The sequence below is a fragment of the Rana temporaria genome, chromosome 8 (genome assembly GCF_905171775.1).
Source record: "Rana temporaria chromosome 8, aRanTem1.1, whole genome shotgun sequence".
Taxonomy (NCBI): Eukaryota; Metazoa; Chordata; class Amphibia; order Anura; family Ranidae; genus Rana; species Rana temporaria.
The window spans coordinates 31,364,146-31,391,064 of NC_053496.1; the positions used below are offsets into that span (position 1 = coordinate 31,364,146).

A 26,919-nucleotide genomic window follows, 5' to 3' on the forward strand; every position below is an offset into this window, starting at 1 on the left:
TAGTTTTTTATTTTCTAAATAGGTTCCTTTAAGCTAGTGCATTGTTGGTTCACTTACCTTTTCCTTCGATTTCCCTTTTAATTCTTTTTTTTCTTTGTCTGAATTTTTTTCTTCCTGTTTCTCTTCAGTAAGCTTGCCCCCATCATCTGGCTGGGGGTTAGTCAGTCAGAACAGCTAACTGAGGAGTAGGGATGAGCTCCGGCGTGTTCGCACAGTCCACGTGCAGAGCCCGCCAGAAAGTCTGCACGGCGCTAATCACAGGCAGGGAGACATTGTCCTGATGCTCGGCTGCAGAGATCGGGAAATGTCTCCCTGCCTGTGATTAGCGGCGTGCAGACTTTCTGGCGGGCTCTGCACGTGGACTGTGCGAACACGCCGGAGCTCATCCCTAGTGAGGGGTAACAGGAAGTGAGAACTTCAGACAAAGAAAACAAAGAAAAAAACATTTAGAAGGGAAATCAAAGGAAAAAGTAAGTGAACCAACAATGCACTAGCTTAAAGGAACCTATTTAGAAAATAAAAAACAAACCCTTACAACCCCTGTAAATTGGTTTGGTTACCTAATCCCCATTGGTGCTCTCCATGTTGGACAACACTGTCAGTGTCTTACCTCTCTGCAGCATTAAGTATGAGGCTCAGATGACTGCGATGCCTGAGGGTGGTCGGATTGTAGATCAGATGTCTATGGGGGCTCCGTATGTAACAGATTTGGATTAGGATGAGCTTTATGGAAAGCGGCAAATGTCAGTTATAAGCATCTTCATCATGATCGGAAATGTCTGTAGTTTAATTCTGAAATATTGTGTATAAAGGGCGGACTACATAAGCTGGAAGTTTAGCCTGTGAGTATTGCAGGACATGGACAGAGCAGACATCAATGTGACAAGACTCGATGGGCCAGATCCACATACATGTAGATCGGCGCAGCGTATCAGAGATACACTACGCCGCCGTACCTTACCTGGCGTATATTTGAATCCTCAGCGAGTTCGCGCCGTAAGTTACGGCTGCGTAGTGTATTTCTGGCGGCAGATTTCAAATTGGGCGGGTTGGGGGCGGGTTTCATTTAAATGAAGCGCGTCCCGGCGCCGAATGAACTGCGCATGCGTCGTCCCAAAATTTTCCGACGTGCATTGCGCTAAATGACGTCGCTAGGACTTCATTTTTTTAACTTAGATGTGAGTTACGTCCATCCCTATTCACGGACGACTTACGCAAAAAATTCAAATTTCGACACGGGAACGACGGCCATACTTAACATGGCAAGTCTAGCTATACGCCGCAAAATACCAGCTTTAACTATACGCCGGAAAAAGCCGACTACAGACGACGTTAGAAAATGCGATGGCCGCGCGTACGTTCGTGGATCGTCGTAAATCGCTAATTTGCATACCCGACACGGAAAACGCCACCCAGCGGACGCCAGAGTATTGCATCTTAGTTTCGAAGGCGTACGAAGACGTACACCTGTCGGATCTAACCCAGAAGCCGTCGTATCTTGTTTTGAGGATTCAAAACAACGATACGACGTGGGAAATTTGAAAGTACACCGGCGTATCAGTAGATACGCCGGCGTACTTCGTCTGTGGATCTGGCCCGATCTGTCTATATGGTTATTAACACATTTCAGGTGGTTATTTACATTTTATGCTGTGTGTTCTATAAATGGCATGGTCTGGAGTTTGTGGAGTTAGCACAAGCATGCGCATGTACAAACACACACTTGCACCAAGTGCAGAAACCTACACACAAGAAAACGCACACACATACACAAACACACACACAGCAAGTAGTGCCTACCGACTACGGTGAGCAGCATGTTATCCAGCAGCAGGGCGATAAACACGATCAGGAGGATTAATTTCCGTGACTGTCTCCGTTCCCGCAGCCATCTCATGAGGCTAAACTCCGTGGCCGACATGGCGAAGAACCGGACCACACCTATAAATGGAGAGAGAGATTAGAGAGTCGCCAATGACAGGAGGTCCCAAAATAGTCTGGGATTTCCATAACCCTCATTATATTCTAACAAGTCATCCAATCCCTCCCACCCAGCACCCCTCTAACACCACGGACCACACAGAAAATACATGATTGACTCTTGTAACGCAGATTTCTTCTTGGATAGAGCAACAATCTGCCATACTGTTAGGGCTAGCAGGGCCGCCGCCGCATACCGCAAAGCCGCTGCCGCCGCGTTAATCAGCGCGCGGGGAACATTACAGCTTTCGTTTGAATAGCTTTGTTGCCCGTCCGCCGCGCCGCGTATAGACACTCCCCCTTGCTCTGGATTGGACGGATGATCTGTCCAATCCCGAGCAAGGGGTAGTGTCTATACGCGGCGCGGTGGGGAACACAGCTATTCAAACGAAAGCTGTAATGTTCCCCGCACGCTGATTAACGCGGCAGCGGCGGCATCATCTGGGTATGGGGGGACATGGCTGCATATATGTGGGGGACATGGCTAGATATATGTGGGGCGACATGGCTGCAATATGTGGGGCGACATGGCTGCAATATGTGGGGGGACATGGCTGCAATATGTGGGGGGACATGGCTGCAATATGTGGGGGACATGGCTGCAATATGTGGGGGGACATGGCTGCAATATGTGGGGGGACATGGCTGCAATATGTGGGGGACATGGCTGCAATATGTGGGGGACATGGCTGCAATATGTGGGGGACATGGCTGCAATATGTGGGGGACATGGCTGCAATATGTGGGGGGACATGGCTGCAATATGTGGGGGACATGGCTGCAATATGTGGGGGGACATGGCTGCAATATGTGGGGGGACATGGCTGCAATATGTGGGGGACATGGCTGCAATATGTGGGGGGACATGGCTGCAATATGTGGGGGGACATGGCTGCAATATGTGGGGGGACATGGCTGCAATATGTGGGGGGACATGGCTGCAATATGTGGGGGACATGGCTGCAATATGTGGGGGGACATGGCTGCAATATGTGGGGGGACATGGCTGCAATATGTGGGGGGACATGGCTGCAATATGTGGGGGACATGGCTGCAATATGTGGGGGACATGGCTGCAATATGTGGGGGGACATGGCTGCAATATGTGGGGGGACATGGCTGCAATATGTGGGGGGACATGGCTGCAATATGTGGGGGGACATGGCTGCAATATGTGGGGGACATGGCTGCAATATATGGGGGACATGGCTGCAATATGTGGGGGACATGGCTGCAATATGTGGGGGACATGGCTGCATTTGGGGACACATTTAAAAAAAAGTATCGGTATTCGGTATCGGCGAGTACATGAAAAAAAGTATCGGTACTTGTACTCAGTCCTAAAAAAATGGTATCGGGACAACCCTAGTGAGAACCTGTCAGGTTTTTATTGCTGTGTTCTGCTGGAAAAATGTCCAGTGTCTTGGTGACACTGTGAGGTTGATTTACTAAACGCAAATAGACTGTACACTCAGCAAGTGCAGTTGCTCCAGAGCTTAGTAAATTAGGAGCCTGGCAGACAAGAGATACTGTTGTATGAGGAGGATTTGGATTTTGGGGGATTTTCAGAGACCTGTTTCAACAGCTCTCATGATTGGCTGTCAACCATTCAAGGGTATACCCTTTATCGCAAGCATAGAGAGGGTAAAAAAGGGGGAATGGCATAGGCGTGTGCACAGGGTGTGCCTGGGCACACCCTAATGCCCAGGCACACCTCAGGGCTTTTTTGCTGCCAAAATGTGTGAGAACTCTTTTTCTCTAATTGACACTGGTAACTGCAAGTGGGACTATTTGTCATGGAGGATGTGTACAACTTAGGGTTGCCACCTCATCCCTTTAAAACAGAACACATATGAATTACACAGGTTCTGAGGCTAATTTAATTTAGATAAGGCTCCACTTGAGTTCAATTACCACCTTAATCAGCCACAGAACCTGTGTAATTCATATGTGTTCTGTTTTAAAGGGATGAGGTGACAACCCTAGTACAACTCCTGTGGGAACTGCAGCCCCTGGCTGCGGAGTAATCAGTCAGTCAGCCGCATTTTCCGATGCTGACTCTGTAGTTCCGGCTACAGTCAGCATCCCTGTCAGCTCAGCTGAATATCACTCCGCTGCCCACTGTCAGAGATGTAGCATGCAAACTTCAGAGAGCATTGAATACTGCTTATTTCACAGCTGTGGCTGCAGTCCTCACAGTAGTTACCCACCATCCTATGCCCTGTGTACCAGAAGACAGCTGCTTGCCATCTCCTCTCTGATGCAGAATTTGGGGGGAAACTGTGTCTCTCTTCTTGGTTCCTGTCTGGCTGAGTCAGTCAGAGCTTTTACAGCTGAAGTACAGGTGGGAGGAGCAGGAAGAGGAAGAGATCATCACACACACAGAGTGCACCCTGGATCACTTTCCTCCTGTCCAGCAGCCAGCACAGCTCTCCCAGGCTGGGGGTGACTGAAGATCTCAGCCTTGTACTTGTGAGTACTGACTCTGCCACTATACAATTCTGTGCTGTAAACCTGCCCTGTGCAAGTTTACAGAAAGAGAAAGTAAAATTCTTCAACAGGTTAGGAATTCTTGGGACTTCTGAGGTGTTACATAAATGGATTCTATATACACATTACATCCTGTTAAAATAATTATTTTTTAATAACATACAGTGTGTGTGTGTGTGTGTGTGTGTGTGTGTGTGTATATTAGGGCTGTTACTGATCAAAAATGTTCTGTTCGATTAATCGTTTTTTTTTTTCAAATCGATTAATCGATTAATTTCGAATAATTATAACGCATATACAGATTCAACTACTTTTAGCTGATCTCCTTGCAGGCTGATTCCCAGTGCAGCTACCAACCACTGGAAAAATGGATAGCAGGATACAAAAAACACACAAAGACAGCGCTCGATGGGAATAGCATTAAAACTTTAGTAGGTAACAAAATAAATATTGCACTGGAGATAAAATCGATGTAAATTTAAAAATGGAGGGGCAGATTCACAGAAGAAGTACGCCGGCGTATCTACTGATACGCCGGTGTACTTTCAAATTTCCCGCGTCGTATGTTGTATTCTCAAACCAAGATACGACGGCTTTTGGCTTCGATCCGACAGGTGTACGGCTTCGTACGCCTTCGGATCTTAGATGCAATACTTCTGCGCCTGCTGGGTGGAGTTCGCGTTGTTTTCAGCGTCGGGTATGCAAATTAGCTATTTCCGTCGATCCACGAACGTACGCGCAGTCGTCGCATTCTCTTACGTCGTCTGTAGTCAGCTTTTTCTGGCATAAAGTTACACCTGCTATTTAGGTGGTGTAAAAATAGACATGCCATGTTAAAGTATGGCCGTCGTTCCCGCGTCGAAATTTGAATTTTTTTTTTTTTGCGTAAGACGTCCGTGAATAGGAATGGACGTAAGCTGACGTGTTGCCTTGAAACACGTCAGCCGGCAGTGACACACCTCTTTCACCCCTATTCGGGATTGTGGCTCGGGATTCATCATCAACCGTTGTTGACAAGCCTTTTATACTATCTCGTTTGTGAGTAGTTTTATTTTACCTTATCTATTTATTAAATTGTCAAACGGTAATACACTAGGCTGGTGCGCCTTTCTTTTTCTTTTCTTCGTTTTCTGCTAGGATGTTCCCCCGTCCGTGAAGGGCAGCAAGGCCTTTGTTACCAGTTTTGATATTTGTGGAAAATCCCATGCGGAATATAGACTAACTGTCGGACAATCCACCCGTGCGCAGGAGCTTGTGTGTCTTTTTGTGTATCATTCTAAAAATTACGTCTTGCGACGTAATTTCGCGCAAAGCACGGCGGGAAATTTCCAGACGGAGCATGCGCAGTACAATCGGCGCGGGAACGCGCCTAATTTAAATGATCCACGCCCCCTACCCGGATCATTTGAATTAGGAGATTTTGATTGATCAAAAAAATTAAAGATTAATCGATTAATTAAAAGTTAATTTGTACAGCCCTAGTGTATATGGAGTACATCTATGGAGCACCTCAGAAATCCCAGGAATTCCTAACCTATCAAAAAGCTTATCATAATAATACAGCCCAACTCCAGGACAGTAAAAATGTCCAGCCTTGCAGTGTGTGGGGGGGTGACCTCTTTCACTTACCTGATTCTAATCTCTTTTCCTTCACCCCAAAGCCATGACATCATCACATACCATAGAGGGACATTAACCCAGTATGGTATGATGGGGAGGCTGGCGTGTGACCCCAGCTAGTAACTTAACACCCTTTTCACAATGGGTATTTTTCAGGCGTTTAAACGCCTGAAAAATGCCTCCTCAGTGAAGGCCTGAGTGCTTTTACACTGGGGACAGTGAGCTTGCAGGATGTTAGAAAAGGTCCTGCAAGCAGCATCTTTGGGGTGGTTTGGTAGCGCTGTATACACCGCTTCAAAAACCGCCACATGCTCATTGGAATGAATGGGCTGCACTGGCGAAGCGCCTGCAACAGTTTTAACCCTTTCTTCAGCCGCTAGGAATTAAAAGTGCCCAGCTTTTCACCGCTCCTACAGCGCCTCAAAGATGCAGCTCGCAGGACTTTTTTAAACGTCCTGCCAGCGCACCGCTCCAGTGTGAAAGCCCTCTGGCTTTCACACTGGAGTATAAGGAGAGACTCTTTCAGGGCGCTTTGCAGGTGCTATAGCGCCTGCAAAGCACCTCAATGTGAAAGTAGTCTAAGTCATAGGAAACTGAGAATGTATAAACTACAAGTTCAATCCAACACTGCAGCTGGCACACTGATCAGCACACCTGTAATTCATTCACACTGCCTACAGCTCTGCAATGACAGCCATACAGAGGTATGGGCAACAGTGTCTGCAGGAGCCTGAAACTTCACCCGCACTCTGCTGATTGCGGGTGCAATACTTTGCATTCTCCAGTTTTATTCTTTTTTTAATGCCCTAGCAAAAATCTATCCATTTATTATTCTTTAATAAAAAGGTGAACAAAGGCACTTGGGTCAGGCAGGAACATAAATGGGTGGTTTTATGTACATATATGAGTGTTTGTGTGTGTGTATATACAGTGTGTGTGTGTATATATATATATATATATATATATATATATATATATATATGCTCACGCATGTGTGTTTGAGTTTTGGGATGCACATCCTAATGCCATAGGCTGCGCACACCTATGGGGAAGGGATATGCATATATATCAAGAATAATGTACAAGTGAATGTGAGAGATGACATCGCTAAGGGAGCTAGGGAGGAGGTGGAATCCTTTTTTTTTTTCTCAAACAAAGGTTTTTTATTGAGCATATATAAAAATAAAACAGTTTACAATCTCCAGAGCATATTCACATTGAAAATCACATGGGAGAGTACACATAAAACAAAACTTTGCACTACAGTCAAATCTCCGCATCGTGGTAAAATTCCCTGCCACTATTCCCGTCCCCTCCCCCTGCGGGGCTTGTGAGGTTGCTCCCAACCCGACTAGAAGAGGTTCTAAAATAACCTGTCATATACCAAATCTATTGGGGCAAGCCCAGGAACATCCAACCACTGGGCCCACAACTTCTCATATTTACCGCTTGTCCCTCGTTTCTGATACACCACCTTCTCCAACCTCAGAGTGACTCCCATTTGTTTAACCCATTCCTGCACTGTTGGTGGTTCAGTGTCCTTCCAGTGTCTCAGTATTGTCAAGCGAGCCTGGAACAGGGCTCTGCCTATAGCCTGTCTAGGGATATCCTCTACCAGGAGACCCTCCGTGATCCCCAGGAGACACACCTTGGGCTCCAAAGGAACCTGAGCCTGAAAGGCCCTGTTAATCGTGTCCACCACCCCTGACCAGTATAGATGGAGCTTCGGGCATCGCCACAGGAGGTGAATGAGATCTCCATGGTCTCTACAGCATCTAGTACAGCAGGGGTCTACCCCCAGTCCCATCCTCGCCAGCCTGGCCGGTGTATAGTGAACCCGCAGGAGTATGTAGGAGGTGGAATCCTTAAAGCGGAGGTTCACCGGTAATATGCTCTTTTTACCCTTAGATGGATGCTCGTTTAGTCTAGGGGAATCGGCTAGTTGTTTTAAAATCCGAGCATTACTTACCGTTGTAGAGGGCGATCTTCTCCGCCACTTCCGGGTATGGGCTGCGGGACTGGGCATTCCTTCTTGATTGACAGTCTTCCGAAAGGCTTCCGACGGTCGCATCCATCGCGTCGCGATTTTCCGAAAGAAGCCGAACGTCGGTGCGCAGGCGCAGTAAAGAGCCGCACCGATGTTCGGCTTCCTTCGGCTACTCGTGACGCGATGGATGCGACCGTCGGAAGCCTGTCGGAAGACTGTCAATCAAGAAGGAACGCCCACTCCCGAAGACCCATACCCGGAAGTGGCGGAGAAGATCGCCCTCTACAATGGTAAGTAATGCTCGGATTTTAAAACAACTAGCCGATTCCCCTAGACAAAATGAGCATGCATCTAAGGGTATTAAAGGTTAAAAAAACATTTATGGGAGAACCCCCGCTTTAAGAGTAGAGCTCCAAAGGGATGAAACTAAGGGGAAAATAATACTGGAAGTATGCTATAGGCCCCCTAATCTGAGGGAGGAGGGGGAGACAGATCTACTATCACAATTTGGATTAGCAGCAAGAATGGGAAGTGTTATCATAACGAGGGATTTTAATTATCCAGACATGGACTGGGCGGAGGGAAACACGCATTCATCTAAGGCTCGCCAGTTCCTAAATGTCTTGCAGGACAATTTTATGGGTCAGATTCTATGGGTCAGATGGCAAACGCACTAACTAGAAATAAAGCGTTACTGGATCTACTGATTACCAACAATACAGAGCTGATCACGGATGTGGAAATACGGGGGAATTTAGGTAACATCGATCACAGGTCAATTGGCTTTAGTAAAAATCACACAAATAGGAAACATAAGGGGAATACAAAGACACTGAATTTCAAAAGAGCCAACTTCCCTGAACTACGAACCTTGCTAGAAGGCATGAATTGGGATAAAATTCTAGGAACAAAAAACACGGAGAGATTGGTTTGCTTTAAGAACATATTAAATAAGGGCATTAGCCATTAATACATTCCATTGGGTAATAAATTTAAAAGAGCGAACAAAAGTCCTGGATAACTTAACTCCAATGTAAAAATGCCTATAAAAACAAAGGAGAAGACCCTAAAAAATACAGGGTTGAGGGATCATCATCAGCATTCCGACTTTATAAAGAATGCAACAAGATATGTAAGGGTGCAATTATGGCGGCTAAGATAGAATATGAAAGACACATAGCGGAGGAGAGCAAAAACAATCCAAAGAAATTCTTTAAGTATGTAAACAGTAAAAAAGGGAGGACATAATATATTGGCCCCATAAAGAATGAGGAAGGACATCTGGTTACAAAGGATGGGGAGATGGTGAAGGTATTGAATTTATTCTTTTCCTTCTTCACAAGGGAATCGGGGGCTTCAGTAACCAAAACTGCAGTGTTTATCCTTATGACACATCACAGGAAACACCTCCATGGTTAACAGAGGACAGAATTAGAATTAGACTTGGGAAACTTAACATTAATAAATCACTGGGACCAGATGGCTTGCACCCGAGGGTACTTAGGGAACTCAGTCAAGTAATTGTCAGACCATTTTTCCTAATTTTTACTGACAGTCTACTGACTGGAATGGTACCAGTTGATTGGAGAAAAGCCAATGTAGCACTAATATTTTAAAAGGGCCCAAAATACATCCCTATGAATTACAGACCAGTTAGCCTAACATCAATAGTATGTAAGCTCATGGGGGGAATGATAAGGGACTATATACAAGATTTTAGTAATGAGAACTGTATCATTAGCAGTAATCAGCATGGATTCATGAAGAATCGTTCTTGCCAAACCAATCTATTAACCTTCTATTAGGAGGTGAGTTGCCATCTAAATAAAGGAAGGCCCGTAGACGTGGTGTATCTGGATTTTGCAAAAGCATTTGACACAGTTCCCCATAAACGTTTACTGTACAAAATAAGGTCCGTTGGCATGGACCATAGAGTGAGTACATGGATTGAAAACTGGCTACAAGGGCAAGTTCAGAGGGTTGTGATAAATGGGGAATTCTCGGAATGGTCAGGGGGGGGGTAGTGGGGTGGGTAGTGGGGTACCACAGGGTTCTGTGCTGGGACCATATCCTGTTTAATTTGTTCATAAATGACCTGGAGGATGGGTAAACAGTGCAATCTCTGTATTTGCGGACAATACTAAGCGAAGCAGGGCAATAACTTCTCCGCAGGATGTGGAAACCTTGCAAAAAGATCTGAACAAATTAATGGGGTGGGCAACTACATGGCAAATGAGGTTCAATGTAGTAAAATAATGCATTTGGGTGGCAAAAATAAAAAATGAAATCTAAACATGGGGGGGGGGGGACCTCTGAGGAAGTCTAGGATGGAAAAGGACCTGGGGGTCCCAGTAGATGATAGGCTCAGCAATGGCATGCAATGCCAAGCTGCTGCTAACAAAGCAAACAGAATATTGGCATGCATTAAAAAGGGGATTAACTCCAGAGATAAAACGATAATTCTCCCGCTCTCTAAAAGACTCTGGTCTGGCCGCACCTGGAGTATGCTGTCCAGTTCTGAGCAGGAAGAATATATTGGAAATGGAGAGAGTACAAAGAAGGACAACAAAGCTAATAAAGGGTCTGGAGGATATTAGTTATGAGGAAAGGTTGCGATCACTGAACTTATTCTCTCTAGAGAAGAGACGCGTTTGAGAAAGGATATGATTTCAATTTACAAATACCGTACTGGTGACCCCACAATAGGGATAAAATTTTCCCGGAAGGGAGTTTAACAAGACACGTGGCCACTCATTAAAATAAAATTAGAATAAAAGAGGTTTAACCTTAAATTATGTAGAGAGGTCTTTACAATAAGAACAGCAAGGATGTGGAATTCCCTTCCACAGGCGGTGGTCTCAGCGAGGGGCATTGATGGTTTCAAGAAACGATTAGATAAGCACCTTAACGACCACAACATACAGGGATATACAATGTAATACTGACATATAATCACACACATAGGTTGGACTTGATGGACTTTTTTCAACCTCACCTACTAGGTAACTATGCAATTTAGCTTGCACCTGATTGGATGATGGAAGTTAGCGGAGCTTCCCCTCATTTTACTAAGCTCTGGAGCAACTGCACTTGTAGAATGCACAGTCTATTTGCCTTTAGTAAATCCACCCTTAGATGTCTAACTGGGACTAAAATCAAAAGAAATCTCATCAATGAGGACAAAGCTATAAAAACCTAACAAAGCTGGCCTATCCTACTCCCTCCCCAAAAAAATGTATATTGACATGAATTTGGCTGTAAATAAAAAAAAACTGACCCCCCAGAACATGGGTCCTCAAACTATGGCCCTCCAGGTGTTCAGGAACTACAATTCCCATCATGCCTAGTCATGTCTGTGAATGTCAGTGCATTACAATGCCTCATGGGAAGTGTAGTTCTACAACAGCTGGAGGGCCGTAGTTTGAGGATCCCTGCCCCCAGAAGATGCAGCAAAGGAATATAAACTGCCTGGCAATGCCCAAACTCTGGTGTAGGTGAAAATAGACAGGTTACCTGTATTAAGGTTATCCCGGGATGTTTATTGAAATGTGAAGAGCTCTAACCCATAGCAACCCAGCATCAGTCATAACCCAAACTAACCCATCATCCATAGCAAACCATCATCAGCATCAATTATAACCCAAACCAGCCCATCATCATTTCTAATGGCAACCCATCATCCATAGCAAACCATCTTCAGCAACGTGCATTATCAATCGCATCCCATTATTAGCATTGTTTATAACTCATAGCAGCCCTTTATCAGCAACATTCTAACCAATAGAAATCCAACATAAATTGTAACCCATCACCAGCATTAATTATAAATCAATAGCAATCTATCATCAGCATCAGTCATAACCCATAGCAACCCACCATCAACCTTAATTGTAATAGCAACCCATCATCAGCATCATTCTTGAGCAATAGCAATCCTTAATCTGCATCAATTAGAACCCATAGTAACCCATCACCACCATTAATCTTAACCCATAGCAAGCCATCACCTGCATCAGTCATAGCCCATAGTAACCCAACATCAATTGTAAGCAATAGCAAGCTATCATCAGCATCGTTATTAACCAATAGCAATCCATCATTAGCATCAAACCAAACCCATAGCAACCCACAGAAAGCATCATTCTCAACCAATAGCAATCTTTAATCTGCAACAATTGTAACTCTTAGCAACCCATCATCAGACTCAATCGTAACCCTTGGAGACCTTTCAAAAGCATAAATTGTGACCAATACCTACCATCATCATCAATCATAACTCATAGCAACCCATTATCGGTGTCATTCTCACCATTAGCAATCCATCAATTCATCATCAATCCTAACTCATAGTAAGCTATTATCAGAATCATTCTCACTATTTTCACACCAATCGAAAGAATCATCCCGCAAAAACATGGACGCCCCTGCCCATTCTGAGTCAAACCATCACCCCTAGCACCAAAGTTAAAAGTCTCATCTTCGACACCTACATGACAATGGATACACAAATAGGGTCAGTAGTCAGCGGATCCCACCATCTGCTGCGCCTACTACGCAGACTCACTCCCTTTATTCCAAAAGAAGACATAGCAGTCGTGGTGGGAACAATTATCAACTCCAGACTTGACTATGCAAATGCCCTCTATCTCGGACTCCCAAAGTACCAAATCACTCGCCTGCAGGTCGTTCAAAATACGGCCGCTCGACTAGTGACTGGAAAAAAAACCATGGGAATCCATCTCACCTTCACTGAGATCCCTGCATTGGTTGCCAGTAAAAGACAGAATCACTTTCAAGGCACTCTAACTCATAAGTGTATTCTGGGAAATGCCCCCAATATCAATGCGAAAAACTAAAAGCTCACAACACCAATTGCGTTCTGCGATCCACCAACCAAAATCTACTCCGGATACCCAAAACCAGATACAAGTCCAAAGGAGAACGAAGATTTGCCGTCCAAGGACCCAGACTATGGAACACTCTTCCAACCAGCATCCGGTTGGAAGAAAACCACTTGGCCTTCAGGAGAAAGATCAAAACCCATGTCTTCTGAGGGCCCAGGGAATGGATACCAAGCACCCAGAGGCGATTCAGTTCGCATGTGTTGCGCTATATAAGTTTCTCACTCACTCACTCACTATTAGCAATCCACCATCATTATCAATTGTTACCCATAGCAATCCATCCCCAGCATAAATCACAACCTATAGCATATAGTATATATATTCATCACCAGCATCAGTCATAACCAATAGCAACCCATCATTAGCATCAATCCAAACTCAGAGCAACCTTCCATTATCGTAGAAACCCATATCATCATTCTCAACCAATAGCAATCCTTAACCTCCGTCAATTTTAACTCAAAGCAACCCATCAATTGTAAACCCTGGAGAACTTTCATAATCATAAATTGAGATCAATACCTACCCATTGTCGTCATCAACAATCATAACTCATAGCCTCCCATTATCAGCATCAGTCTCATCATTAGCAATGCATCATTAGTATTAATGGTAACCCATCACCAGCATAAATCATCACCATCACCAGCAGCAGTCATCAGCATCATCCCTAACCAATAGCAACCCATCATAAGCATCAAATAAAACCCATAGCAACCCAACCTCAGCCTCATTCTCAACCAATAGCAATCCTTAATCTGCATCAATTGTAAACCACAGCAACACATCATCAGCATCAATTGTAACCTTTTCTAAGCATAAATTGTGATCAATATGTACACATCATCAGCATCAATCATATCCCACTGTAATTCATCATCAGCATCAACCGTAACCCATAGCAACCCACCACCACTGTCATTCCTAACCCATAGCAATCTACAATCAATATCATTCATAATCCATAGCAACCATAGTTACATACCTCCCAACTTTCTGAGATTGGAATGAGGGACACCTATCAGCAAAAGTATGCAGGCATAGGACACACCCCTTGCCACGCCCCCTTAAAGGAGAATTGTACAAAAAAATAAGATTGGTTAAACCCACAAGTGCTTTTTTTTACCACTACTATTCCTTTATATTGGATTTTGGAATTTACAAATGCAGCAATTTAAAAAAACAGATGAAAGTTTAGCACTGGGAAACACTTTTTGATAGATAAAAAGTGCATTTTATACACATCTATATAGATCAGACCAAAATGAGGGACAAATGAGGAGAATGAGGGACAGAGGGACATTTCTCCGAATCAGGGACAGTCCCTCGAAATCAGAGACAGTTGGGAGGTATGTAGTCACCATTCGCAAGGCTGATCCATTGTCTGGCCAATGGCAGTAGTTGTGATAATATATAAACAGAATGATCTGTAAAATCTAATACACACACTCTTTGTATAAATCTAGTCTTGTGAATCCCTGGAGGGCACTGATCCCCATCAGAGGTGTGCCAATTCTTCCAGTGACCCCAGGCTCAGTGCTGCACATGTGGGTGAAATGTAATTTATCATTATTGCAGAAATGGGGCACCCTATTGTACTTTGTGTCACCCTGCAATCTCTGGCAGGGATAGAAGACTTCACAGATTAGAAGTTAGTGGATAAAAGTTTTCCAGGAAGAATATTGATGAGATTTGGGACTCCGCAAGGTGCGGGCAATCTGTATATCAGTCAACATTGGGATCTATTACGGGGGAGAGATAAGCAAATCAGACAATTCAATTAGAAAGCCTTCAGCAGCCCAGATTCATCCCTTTCTCCAGACGAAAGAGCGGAGGGAAGATGTCTGCAGAATATGATCAGTTGAATGAAGAGCCATGAAATGAGGTTAGATGGAATATAGGGCAATGCAGGTTGGAGATTTCCTGAGGATGCTGCAGGCTCTATTCTGAGATTTCCACATCAAACTCTGAAGGAGGCTGGAGCAGCTGGGACAGGGGGACCAGGAATTCGGGAAGACTGCCAGGGGATCGGCATAACCAGCAGAAGGGTTAGGGTCTGGGGGATCTCTGCTGAAGTGTTTAGATAGGACAGAAGGATAAGGGTCTGGGGAGATCTGTGCTGTGGGTCAGGATATGGAGCAGAGGGATAAGGGTCTAGGGAGATCTCTGCTGTGGGTCAGAATATAAAGCAGAGGGCTAAGGGTCTGGGGAGATCTCTGCTGTGGGTCAGAATATAAAGCAGAGGGATAAGGGTCTGAGGGATCTCTGCTGTGTGTCAGGATATGGAACAGAGGGACAATGGTCTGGGGAGATCTGTGCTGTGGGTCAGGATATAGAGCAGAGGGATAAGGGTCTGTGGGATCTCTCCTGTGGTTCAGGATATGGAGCAGAGGGATAAGGGTCTTAGGGATCTCTGCTGTGGTTCAGGATATGGAGCAGAGGGATAAGGGTCTGAGGGATCTGTGCCGTGGGTCAGGATATGGAGCAGAGGGATAAGGGTCTGAGGGATCTGTGCCGTGGGTCAGGATATGGAGCAGAGGGATAAGAGTCTGAGGAGATCTCTGCTGTGGGTCAGGATATGGAGCAGAGGGATAAGGGTCTGAGGAGATGTCTGCTGTGGGTCAGGATATGGAGCAGAGGGATAAGGGTCTGAGGGATCTGTGCCGTTGGTCAGGATATGGAGCAGAGGGATAAGGGTCTGGGACACCTGTGATGTGGGTCAGGATATGGAGCAGAGGGAAAAGGGTCTGGGAGACCTGTGATGTGGGTCATGATATGGAGCAGAGGGATAAGGGTCTGAGGGATCTGTGCCGTTGGTCAGAATATGGAGCAGAGGGATAAGGGTCTGGGAGACCTGTGATGTGGGTCATGATACGGAGCAGAGGGCTAAGGGTCTGGGGAATCTCTGTTGTGGGTCAGGATACTGAGCAGAGGGCAAAGGGTCTGGGGGATCTCTGCTGTGGGTCAGGATATGGAACAGAGGGATAAAGGTCTGAGGGATCTGTTCCGTGGGTCAGGATATGGAGCAGAGGGATAAGGGTCTGGGAGACCTGTGATATGAGTCAGGATATGGAGCAGAGGGATAAGGGTCTGGGGGTTCTCTGATGTAGCTCAGGATATGAAATAGAGGGATAAGGGTCTGAGGGATCTGTGCCGTTGGTCAGGATATGGAGCAGAGGGATAAGGGTCTGGGAGACCTGTGATGTGGGTCAGGATATGGAGGATAGGGATAAGGGTCTGGGGGATCTGTGATGTAGGTCAGGATATGGAATAGAGGGATAAGGGTGTGGGGGATCTGTGATGTAGATCAGGATATGGAATAGAGGGATAAGGGTCTGGGGGATCTGTGATGTAGGTCAGGATATGGAATAGAGGGATAAGGGTCTGGGGGATCTGTGCCGTTGGTCAGCATATGGAGCAGAGGGATAAGGGTCTGAGGGATCTGTGCCGTTGGTCAGGATATGGAGCAGAGGGATAAGGGTCTGGGGAATCTCTGCTGTGGGTCAGGATGTGGAACAGAGGGATAAGGGTCTGAGGGATCTCTGCTGTGGTTCAGGATATGGAGCAGAGGGATAAGGGTCTGAGGGATCTCTGCTGTGGTTCAGGATATGGAGCAGAGGGATAAGGGTCTGAGGGATCTCTGCTGTGGTTCAGGATATGGAGCAGAGGGATAAGGGTCTGGGAGACCTGTGATGTGGGTCAGGATATGGAGCAGAGGGATAAGGGTCTGAGGGATCTGTGCCGTTGGTCAGGATATGGAGCAGAGGGATAAGGGTCTGGGAGACCTGTGATGTGAGTCAGGATATGGAACAGAGGGATAAGGGTCTGGGAGACCTGTGATGTGGGTCAGGATATGGAGCAGAGGGATAACGGTCTGGGGGATCTGTGCCGTTGGTCAGGATATGGAGCAGAGGGATAAGGGTCTGGGACACCTGTGATGTGGGTCAGGATATGGAGGAGAGGGATAAGGGTCTGGGGGATCTGTGATGTAGATCAGGATATGGAATAGAGGGATAAGGGTCTGGGGGATCTGTGATGTAGATCAGGATATGGAATAGAGGGATAAGGGTCTGGGGGATCTGTGATGTAGGTCAGGATATGGAACAGAGGGATAAGGGTCTGGGAGACCTGTGATGTAGATCAGGATATGGAGCAGAGGGATAAGGGTCTGGGAGACCTGTGATGTGGGTCAGGATATGGAGCAGAGGGATAAGGGTCTGGGGGTTCTGTGATGTGGGTCAGGATATGGAGCAGAGGGATAAGGGTCTGGGGGTTCTGTGATGTAGGTCAGGATATGAAATAGAGGGATAAGGGTCTGGGGGATCTGTGATGTAGATCAGGATATGGAATAAAGGGATAAGGGTCTGGGGGATCTGTGATGAGGATCAAGAGATGGAGCAGGTGGGTGAGGGTGGGCTGGGCAGATCTCAGCTGAAGTTTGGAGATAAGAAAAATGGGAAAAGGTGGTCTAGGGGAATCTGTGCTAAGATCTGGAGATAGCACAGATGGGTAAGGGTGTTCTGGAGGAGAGGAGGGGGGCTTGCAGAGGTTTGGAGATTGGACAGAGGTTTAAGGGTCGGAGGCGATCTCTGTTGGTGTTAGGAGATGGAGCAGAGGGACATGGACACAGGGAAATCTTTGATGCTGGTCAGGAGATGGAGCAGAGGAGTAAGGGACAGGGAATCTTTTCTGGTGTCAACAGATAAAGCAGAGGGATAGGGGTCTAGGGGACCTGTTCTGGGGGGCAGGTGATGAAGTAGAGGGGTAAGCATTTGAGGCATCCCTTCTGGGGATCAGTGAATGGAACAGATGAGGGAGTGGTGGAGATCTGTGCTGTGGTCTTTCGCATGTTAGCAAGGGGGAAAGGAGTTGGTGATCTCTGCTGCGGGCTTGGAAGTGGAGCAAGAGTATTAAGGTCTGGATCTTTGCTGCGAGTCATGAGAAGGTACAGAAGGTTTAGGTCTGGGGTATGGGTTTGGGGGATCTCTGATGAAGGACCAAGAGATGGGAAAGATGGGTAAGGGACTGTGCGATTTCTAAAGGTGTATTGGAAGGGGATATAAAAGCAATGAAGCCGGAGAAGAATAGATAATGGGGAATTGGGAAAAAAAGGGATAAGGGCAGGTGTTGGCTAGGAGGGGGGTAGGAGTCTGGTGGGCACCTCTGTTGGAACATTAGGTGGGGATCAAGGGGGACTGGACCAGGAGTAGTGTGGATGGTGTGGGATCAGCAGGTGGGTTAGGGTGTGAGAGAATCTTTTTTGGGGGATCAGGATTTTTTTTTGTGAGGACTTGAGCTAGAGTAGAGTTGTTGGTAGAGAATAAGATGGGGAAGAGGGGTAAAAAATGTTATTGCTACAGGAGAAGATTTCTAAAAGAACTCTGCTGGGAAATCAGAAATTAATCTGAAAGGACTGAAACAGGTGGATAATACATTTATTATTATTATGGAGGAAAAGAGGATACGGCAGAGGTAAAGGTTTGGTCCTACAAAAGAAGGAAGTGGGGGATCAGGGGTTGGGCAGACTAGGAAGGAAAGGTTCTGATAGTGTTGGGGACTTTTCCAGGGGATTCTCTGCTTAGGAACCTAAGGATTAGGGTGAGGCAAGGTTGCATCTATAGCAAAGAGTAATTAGTCCACTAAGGAAAGATGTCTGGGGGTTTTCCTTGAAGGGAGAAAGACAGACAGGTTTTGGGGGATCTGAGGACAGAATCCTGTCCAGAATAGAAAGCCCTACATGGTCATGGTGGTCTTTCCTGGCGGGGGGAGGGGGATGGGGTTAGAATCTATAATTGGGGCAGGGGATGAAGTAGTTACATATGGGTCTTGTCATGTACAAGAATGAATTTAAATAATCAAGAGCAGAGGCAAAAGGGTCATGGAAGACTTCGGGAGGTCAGAGTTTGCACAGACACTAAGTTGCCCAGTAACAGAGGAAGTTGGAAAGAGTCTTTGCTGGTGTATCTGGAGTTAGGCAGAAGGATCAGGTTGGAGGAATGTGGGGCATGTGAATGGGGCTCTATGGTAAACGAGTAGAATGTGATCCAGATATGGAAGTAGTCATGGTGGTCCTGTAATGGGGAAAAGGACTGGTTGGGGAAATCTGTATCTGGGATAGACAGATAGGGACCAAGATAGGTAGAAAGATTTGGAACATATGGATAAGAATGAAGTAAAGTAGGATGATCTGGGACAGAAGGATAAGGATAGGTAGGAAATGTTCTGGGACAGAAGGATAAGGATAGGTAGGATGATCTGGGAAATATGGATAAGGATAGGTAGGATGATCTGGGACAGAAGGATAAGAAAAAGTAGGATGATCTGGGACAGAAGGATAAGGATAAGTAGAATGATCTGGGACAGAAGGATAAGGATAGGTAGGATGATCTGGGACAGATGGATAAGGATAGGTAGGATGATCTGGGACAGAAGGATAAGGATAGGTAGGATGATCTGAGACAGAAGGATAAGGATAGGTAGGATGATCTGGGACAGACGGATAAGGATAGGTAGGATGATCTGAGACAGATGGATAAGGATAAGTAGGATGATCTGGGACAGAAGGATAAGGATAGGTAGGATAATCTGGGACAGATGGATAAGGATAGGTAGGATGATCTGGGACAGAAGGATAAGGATAGGTAGGATGATCTGAGACAGAAGGATAGGTAGGATGATCTGGGACAGAAGGATAAGGATAAGTAGGATGATCTGGGACAGAAGGATAAGGATAGGTAGGATGATCTGGGACAGATGGATAAGGATAGGTAGGATGATCTGGGACAGAAGGATAAGGATAGGTAGGATGATCTGAGACAGATGGATAAGGATAAGTAGGATGATCTGGGACAGAAGGATAAGGATAGGTAGGATAATCTGGGACAGATGGATAAGGATAGGTAGGATGATCTGGGACAGATGGATAAGGATAGGTAGGATGATCTGGGAGAGAAGGATAAGGGTTTGGAGCAGACGGATGATCTGGGACAGAAGGATAAGTAGGATGATCTGGGACAGAAGGATAAGGATCGGTAGGATGATCTGGGACAGAAGGATAAGGATCGGTAGGATGATCTGGGACAGAAGGATAAGGATCGGTAGGATGATCTGGGACAGATGGATAAGGATAGGTAGGATGATCTGGGACAGATGGATAAGGATAGGTAGGATGATCTGGGAGAGAAGGATAAGGATAGGTAGGATAATCTGGGACAGAAGGATAAGGATAGGTAGGATAATCTGGGACAGAAGGATAAGGATAGGTAGGATAATCTGGGACAGAAGGATAAGGATCGGTAGGATGATCTGGGACAGAAGGATAAGGATAGGTAGGATGATCTGGGACAGATGGATAAGTAGGATGATGTGGGACAGAAGGATAGGTAGGATGATCTGGGACAGAAGGATAGGTAGGATGAACTGGGACAGACGAATAAGGATCGGTAGGATGATCTGGGACAGAAGGATAAGGATCGGTAGGATGATCTGGGACAGAAGGATAAGGATCGGTAGGATGATCTGGGACAGAAGGATAAGGATCGGTAGGATGATCTGGGACAGAAGGATAAGGATAGGTAGGATGATCTGGGACAGAAGGATAAGTAGGATGATGTGGGACAGAAGGATAGGTAGGATGATCTGGGACAGAAGGATAGGTAGGATGAACTGGGACAGACGAATAAGGATCGGTAGGATGATCTGGGACAGAAGGATAAGGATAAATAGGATGATCTGGGACAGAAGGATAAGGATAGGTAGGATGATCTGGGACAGAAGGATAAGGATCGGTAGGATGATCTGGGACAGAAGGATAAGGATAGGTAGGATGATCTGGGACAGATCGATAAGGATAAGTAGGATGATCTGGGACAGAAGGATAAGGATCGGTAGGATGATTTCGGACAGAAGGATAAGGATAAGTAGGATGATCTGGGACAGATCGATAAGGATAAGTAGGATGATCTGGGACAGAAGGATAAGGATCGGTAGGATGATCTGGGACAGAAGGATAAGGATAGGTAGGATGATCTGGGACAGAAGGATAAGGATAAGTAGGATGATCTGGGACAGAAGGATAAGGATCGGTAGGATGATTTCGGACAGAAGGATAAGGATAAGTAGGATGATTTCGGACAGAAGGATAAGGATAGGTAGGATGATCTGGGACAGAAGGATAAGGATCGGTAGGATGATCTGGGACAGAAGGATAAGGATAGGTAGGATGATCTGGGACAGAAGGATAAGAAAAAGTAGGATGATCTGGGACAGATGGATAAGGATAAGTAGGATGATCTGGGACAGAAGGATAAGGATAGGTAGGATGATCTGGGACAGAAGGATAAGGATCGGTAGGATGATCTGGGACAGAAGGATAAGGATCGGTAGGATGATCTGGGACAGAAGGATAAGGATCGGTAGGATGATCTGGGACAGATGGATAAGGATCGGTAGGATGATCTGGGACAAAAGGATAAGGATCGGTAGGATGATCTGGGACAGAAGGATAAGGATAAGTAGGATGATCTGGGACAGACGGATAGGAATAGTTAGGATGATCTGGGACAGACGGATAGGGATAGGTAGGATGATCTGGGACAGACGGATAAGTAGGATGATCTGGGACAGAAGGATAAGGATCGGTAGGATGATCTGGGACAGACGGATAAGTAGGATGATCTGGGACAGAAGGATAAGGATCGGTAGGATGATCTGGGACAGACGGATAGGGATAGGTAGGATGATCTGGGACAGAAGGATAAGGATAAGTAGGATGATCTGGGACAGAAGGATAAGGATAAATAGGATGATCTGGGACAGACGGATAAGGATAAGTAGGATGATCTGGGACAGACGGATAAGGATAGGTAGGATGATCTGGGACCATGGAACGTACAGTCTGGGGGTCTGCGTAGGAAGGACTCTTACCTGAGCTTGTTGGAAGTTGCTCTCCAGCTGTTGGCTGCAGATGGGAGGTGAGTGTAGCACCGAGGGATCGGAGAGAGACTGGAGAGGGAGGGAGGGCAGCACTTGGAGCCCCCCCACCCAGCTCCTTCCTGACGTCACTCTGCACTTCAATCACTTAACCCCTCAGAGACTGGCACAGCACAAACTGTGTGTTCACTGCCAGCAGCCACATGGAGCACCTGGCAGACTCTCATCATTTACACTGTATCAGTTATTAGTAATGGTCACAGGATGACTCTAGATATAGAAACTGTCAGTCAGGAAATTTTCAGCCAGTTCCTGCAGTCAAAGGCTGCTTTCTGGATACATCCATCATATATTGTAAAAAAAAGGGAACTGTCATACAAATACATCCATACTTAGAAAATGGAGGCACATCGTTAGCATTACTAGGATTATAAAAGACCTGGACCACTCAGGGGCAAATGGAGTCTGAGCCCACTGATGTATACACTGACATTGCACACCTATTCCCAAATCTTTGCATGTGCAAAATGTGCCGCATTTCTGTGCCGCAAGTGAAAGTCTAAAATACGCACATGAAGCTCAGAATCATTTATAAAAAATAAACTCTTCCATTACATATGCTTTTCTGCACACATAGGGGCAGATTCACGTACAATTGCATGGGCGCAGCGTATGTGAGATACGCTACGCCGCTGTAACTTACTTTTCAAAGCTTTGAATCCAGAAAGAATTTGCGCCGTAAGTTACGGCTTCGTCGTGTATCTCTCGCCGCGTAACGACGCGTAATTCAAATCGGCAAATAGGGGGCGTGTGTCATTTAAATGAAGCGCGTCCCCGCGCCAAACAAACTGCCCATGCGCCGTCCCTAAATTTCCCGCCGAGCATTGCGCTAAATGACGTCGCAAGGACGTCATTGGTTTGACGTTGAAGTAAATTACGTCCAGCCCCATTCACGGACGACTTACGCAAACGAAATAAAAAAATGTAAAATTCGACGCGGGAACGACGGCCATACTTAACATTGCTTACGCCACCAGATAGCAGCTTTAAATATACGCCGAAAAAAGCCGAACGGAAACGACGTAAAAGAATGCGGAAACGCTCGTACGTTCGTGGATCGTCAGAAATAGCTAATTTGCACACTCGACGCGGAATACGACGGGAACGCCACCCAGCGGACGCCGAAGAATTGCATCGAAGATCCGAAGGCGTACGAAGACGTACGCCTGTCGGATCTAACCCAGATGCCGTCGTATCTTGTTTTGAGGATTCAAAACAAAGATACGACGCGGGAAATTTGAAAGTACACCGGCGTATCACTAGATACGCCGGCGTACTTTCTTTGTGGATCTGGTCCATAATATACACAGAGAGCGTACGCTTCCGATATTCATTCAAATAACTAGGAGCTACTATGCAACCAGCGGCTGTTAAGACAAGAAAACACCTAGGTAAGGAGCAAGTAGTATCTACGGTAGAGCAGTTAGGCCCTTTTCACACTACAAAATAAATACGTTTTAATAATCCGTATTAAAATCCGTCAGATAATGTTAAAAAACTGAAGTTATACGTCCTTTATAAAATATCATCAAAGTCTATGGGATTTTTTTATGTTCCGTAAAGATCCGTAATAGTCCGTTATAACGTACGGACGTTAGTTATTTCGGAATATGTGACGGGTCTTGCACTAATTTTTTGTCCGTTGCAAGTAACGGATATATTAACGTCCGTTATATTTTAACATTGAAGTCTATGGCGCACGGACGTTAGTAAATGTCTCCGTAAATGTCCGTTATGTTAACGGACGTTAATTTTACTGAGCATGCTCAGTAAAGACTTCTGGAGCCTGGTCACATGGTTTTGCTCACTTCCCCCTCCCTCTCTCTACACTTCCTTGAATGATATAACAGATGTATACGGATATATACGGATAAACATTATCCGTTTTCAAAAAAGGAAGAATGGTAAAATATTTATCCGTATGTATCCGTTATTAAATCCGTTAATAAACGTCCGTTAATAGGTGTAATAACAGTAGTAACGGATATTATAAAACAGACATACAGTCCATAGTGTGAAAGAAGCCTTAGAACTACAGTATAATTATAAAGGAATTACAAAAAAAAAAAAGAACTACAGCATATGTTGCAAAATCTAGTATATTGAGAGCAGCAGTCAAGCCATGGCATAGCACTTAAAGTGCAATGTTCAAGACTTATGCTGGCCATACACTCCACGAAAAATCGTCCGAACGAACTCTCGAAAAACGAACGTTCAGTCGTGAGCGCAAACGATAGTGCCATCATGTAATGACCGATAAATCGTTCAGTGGACATAAATAAAAAAAATTTGGTTCATTTTTTTTTACATATACCTAGTGCAGAAAGTTCGGACGGGAAACACAATAACCTTCCGATTTATCGTTCGTTCGACAGAAAATTTCCAAACTTGTCCTTCGTTTTTTCGGCTCAAAAGCGTCCCAACAATTATCGATTTTGTGCCCATTAACTGGCCCGAAAAACGAAAGAAATGTCTGAACGACCGATTTTCGCCGGTATTTCCGACGTGATTCTGAGCATGCGCACTGGGATGCGTCCACGGGACGGCGCATGGGCCGTACGTTATTCGTATCTTTATGACGCTCAGTCCATCATTTACTTGGGGTCACGCCTCATTAGCATGGCTCACGCCCACTTCCACCTCTGCTGGCTTACGCCGAGGAAAGCCAGCGTATCTTTAACAGCGAGTGGGAGCAAGTGCTTTGTGAATCCAGTGCTTGCATCTGTGCGCTGCGCCGGCGTAGCGTAAAAGAGATACGCTATGGCGGCATAAATATGCGCCGATGTATGTGAATCCGGGCTATATAACATACAACATAACATGTGAATGATCAGAACTATGTCATTTACAATATAGTGCATTGACATGGACGACCCCTGACACAACCTCAGGGCTTAACCCCATTCTGCCTCTGATTCAAATCATGAAAGCATTCAGAGAGTGAGGAGCAAACTGCCTGCTTTCTTTCGGTGTTCCAGCATAGAGAGGGGGCTGGACTTTTTATTGGTCTTTTATAAACAACATGACATCATTCACATGAACACATTTGATAGGTCAGTTCATATAAGGGTGGTTTCTTATTACACGCCCCTGTGACGTCTGTTCTTGGCATACTGCGCACGTTTCAAAGTCTTTAATTAGGAAACAAACAGTCCACGTGTCATTACAGGCATGAAAGTTCCTTATGGAATGTCCAGACACAGGGTTCCATTCTCAATCTTACAGGGGCTTCATTCTTCAGTCGATGGGATGGGCCGGAAGGAGGGAGTTTAGGAGTGCAGTTGAAGGGGCCAGCTGTCTTCACTTAATCATTTCCTGAGCTGAGATTTTAACCCTATAATGTCTTCTAAGGAAAGTAACAGCACTGTAGTATATTTTCACACATACATATGTAACATTTGAGTAGCTCAGGAGGAAAGTAATCATAACACAAAAATATTCATTTTAGTAACTTCCATCACAGCATAAGTACAAGTCATGCCTCAATAGTTAAGAAAAGTGCAGTGCCAGGACTACAGTATATAATGCAACATATTAGGGGTAGGCAACCTGGGGCCCTCCAGCTGTTATGGAACTACATTTCCCATGAGGCATTGCAAGACTGGCAGTTATAATTAATCCTAGAGGCATGATGGGACTTGTAGTTCTGCAACAGCTGGAGGGCCCCAGGTTTGCCTACCCCTGATGTAGATTATACCCTGCAGCAGTCAGAATTATACAGCATAGAACATATACAGTAAAACCTTGGATTGCAAGCTCAATTCGTTCCAGAAACATGCTTGTAATCCAAAGCACTTGTTAATCAAAGCAAATTTCCCCATAAGAAATGTATTTATTGGTCCTTGAGTTTATATTCCATATAAAAAGATTATAGCAATGTGACCGGGTTGTGTAACCATAAAATGTCCATCCACAAATGGAAGGCTCCACAAGGGGATTAGATGCAAAATCCAGCAGGAGCTCCAGAGTATAAAAGAGGAGAGAGGCACCTCTAAGTGTAGCAATATGTTGCTAAATGTTGTACCTTCATTAAATGTAACCATATTGCTACACTTAGAGGCGCTTCTCTTCCCTTTTATACTCAGTTGTGACATGGCGCTACTTGTATATCAAGACATCGCTTGTATATTAAGTCAAAGTTTATTAAAAAATGTTGCTTGCCTTGCAGAACGCTCTCAAACCAAGTTACTCTCAAACCAAGGTTTTACTGAAGCGCAGCAGAGAGAGTGGAAGGATCAAAACAATGTAATTGCACTGTACAGTGTGCGCCGTGTAGTAGCCAGGAGTAAGTGTCCCCGTTATGTTGGTGGTCAGTGTTCTCCTTTACGCGACATAGTGGCGTGAGAGGTGGAAAAACGGGAATGCCTATAGAAAGTAGGATGCCTGTGTCTTCATGTATCGAGCAAGGCAAGTTCTGCCAACAACCTACCAATTCTCATTAAAGTAGATGGGCAAGGGGCAGGAACATCAGGGCCGATTTGTCAAGGAAAGGGTCTATCACCAAAGTTGAAGTCCCCTAACAAAATAGCAGGAATTGTCGGATGATGGGCCATAAGTCAAGCCATCATGCAGGACAAAAAAACTTGGAATGGGGGGGACATAATATGGCAGTAAAAGCAATTAACCGCTTAACGACAGCCACATGTATATGTACGTCCACAGAATGGCACATACAGGCATGTACGTCCCGCCTTTCCGCGGGTCGGGGGTCCGATCGGGACCCCCCCCCCGCTGCATGCGGCGGTCGGAAACCCGCAGGGAGTGATCCGGGACGAGGGCGCGGCTATTCGTTTCTAGCCGCCCCCCTCGCGATCGCTCCCCGGAGCTGAAGAACGAGGAGAGCCGTATGTAAACACGGCTTCCCCGTGCTTCACTGTGGCGGCTGCATCGATCGAGTGATCCCTTTTATAGGGAGACTCGATTGATGATGTCAGACCTACAGTTGTA

The 26,919-nt window shown here is 45.5% G+C and overlaps 1 protein-coding gene across 1 annotated transcript in view; it reads right to left on the bottom strand.

Annotated features, from left to right (window-relative positions):
* Positions 1-21,966, bottom strand: part of SLC18A2 (solute carrier family 18 member A2) — a 73,504-nt gene extending 51,538 nt beyond the window's left edge. The window contains exons 1-2 of the mRNA XM_040361491.1: positions 21,907-21,966; positions 1,801-1,941 (exon numbers count right to left, since the gene is read on the bottom strand). Of these exons, the coding sequence (XP_040217425.1) occupies positions 1,801-1,921 (121 nt within the window). The 5' untranslated portion in view covers positions 1,922-1,941; positions 21,907-21,966. The remainder of the gene's footprint in view (positions 1-1,800; positions 1,942-21,906) is intronic.
* Between the last annotated feature and the right edge of the window lie 4,953 nt (positions 21,967-26,919).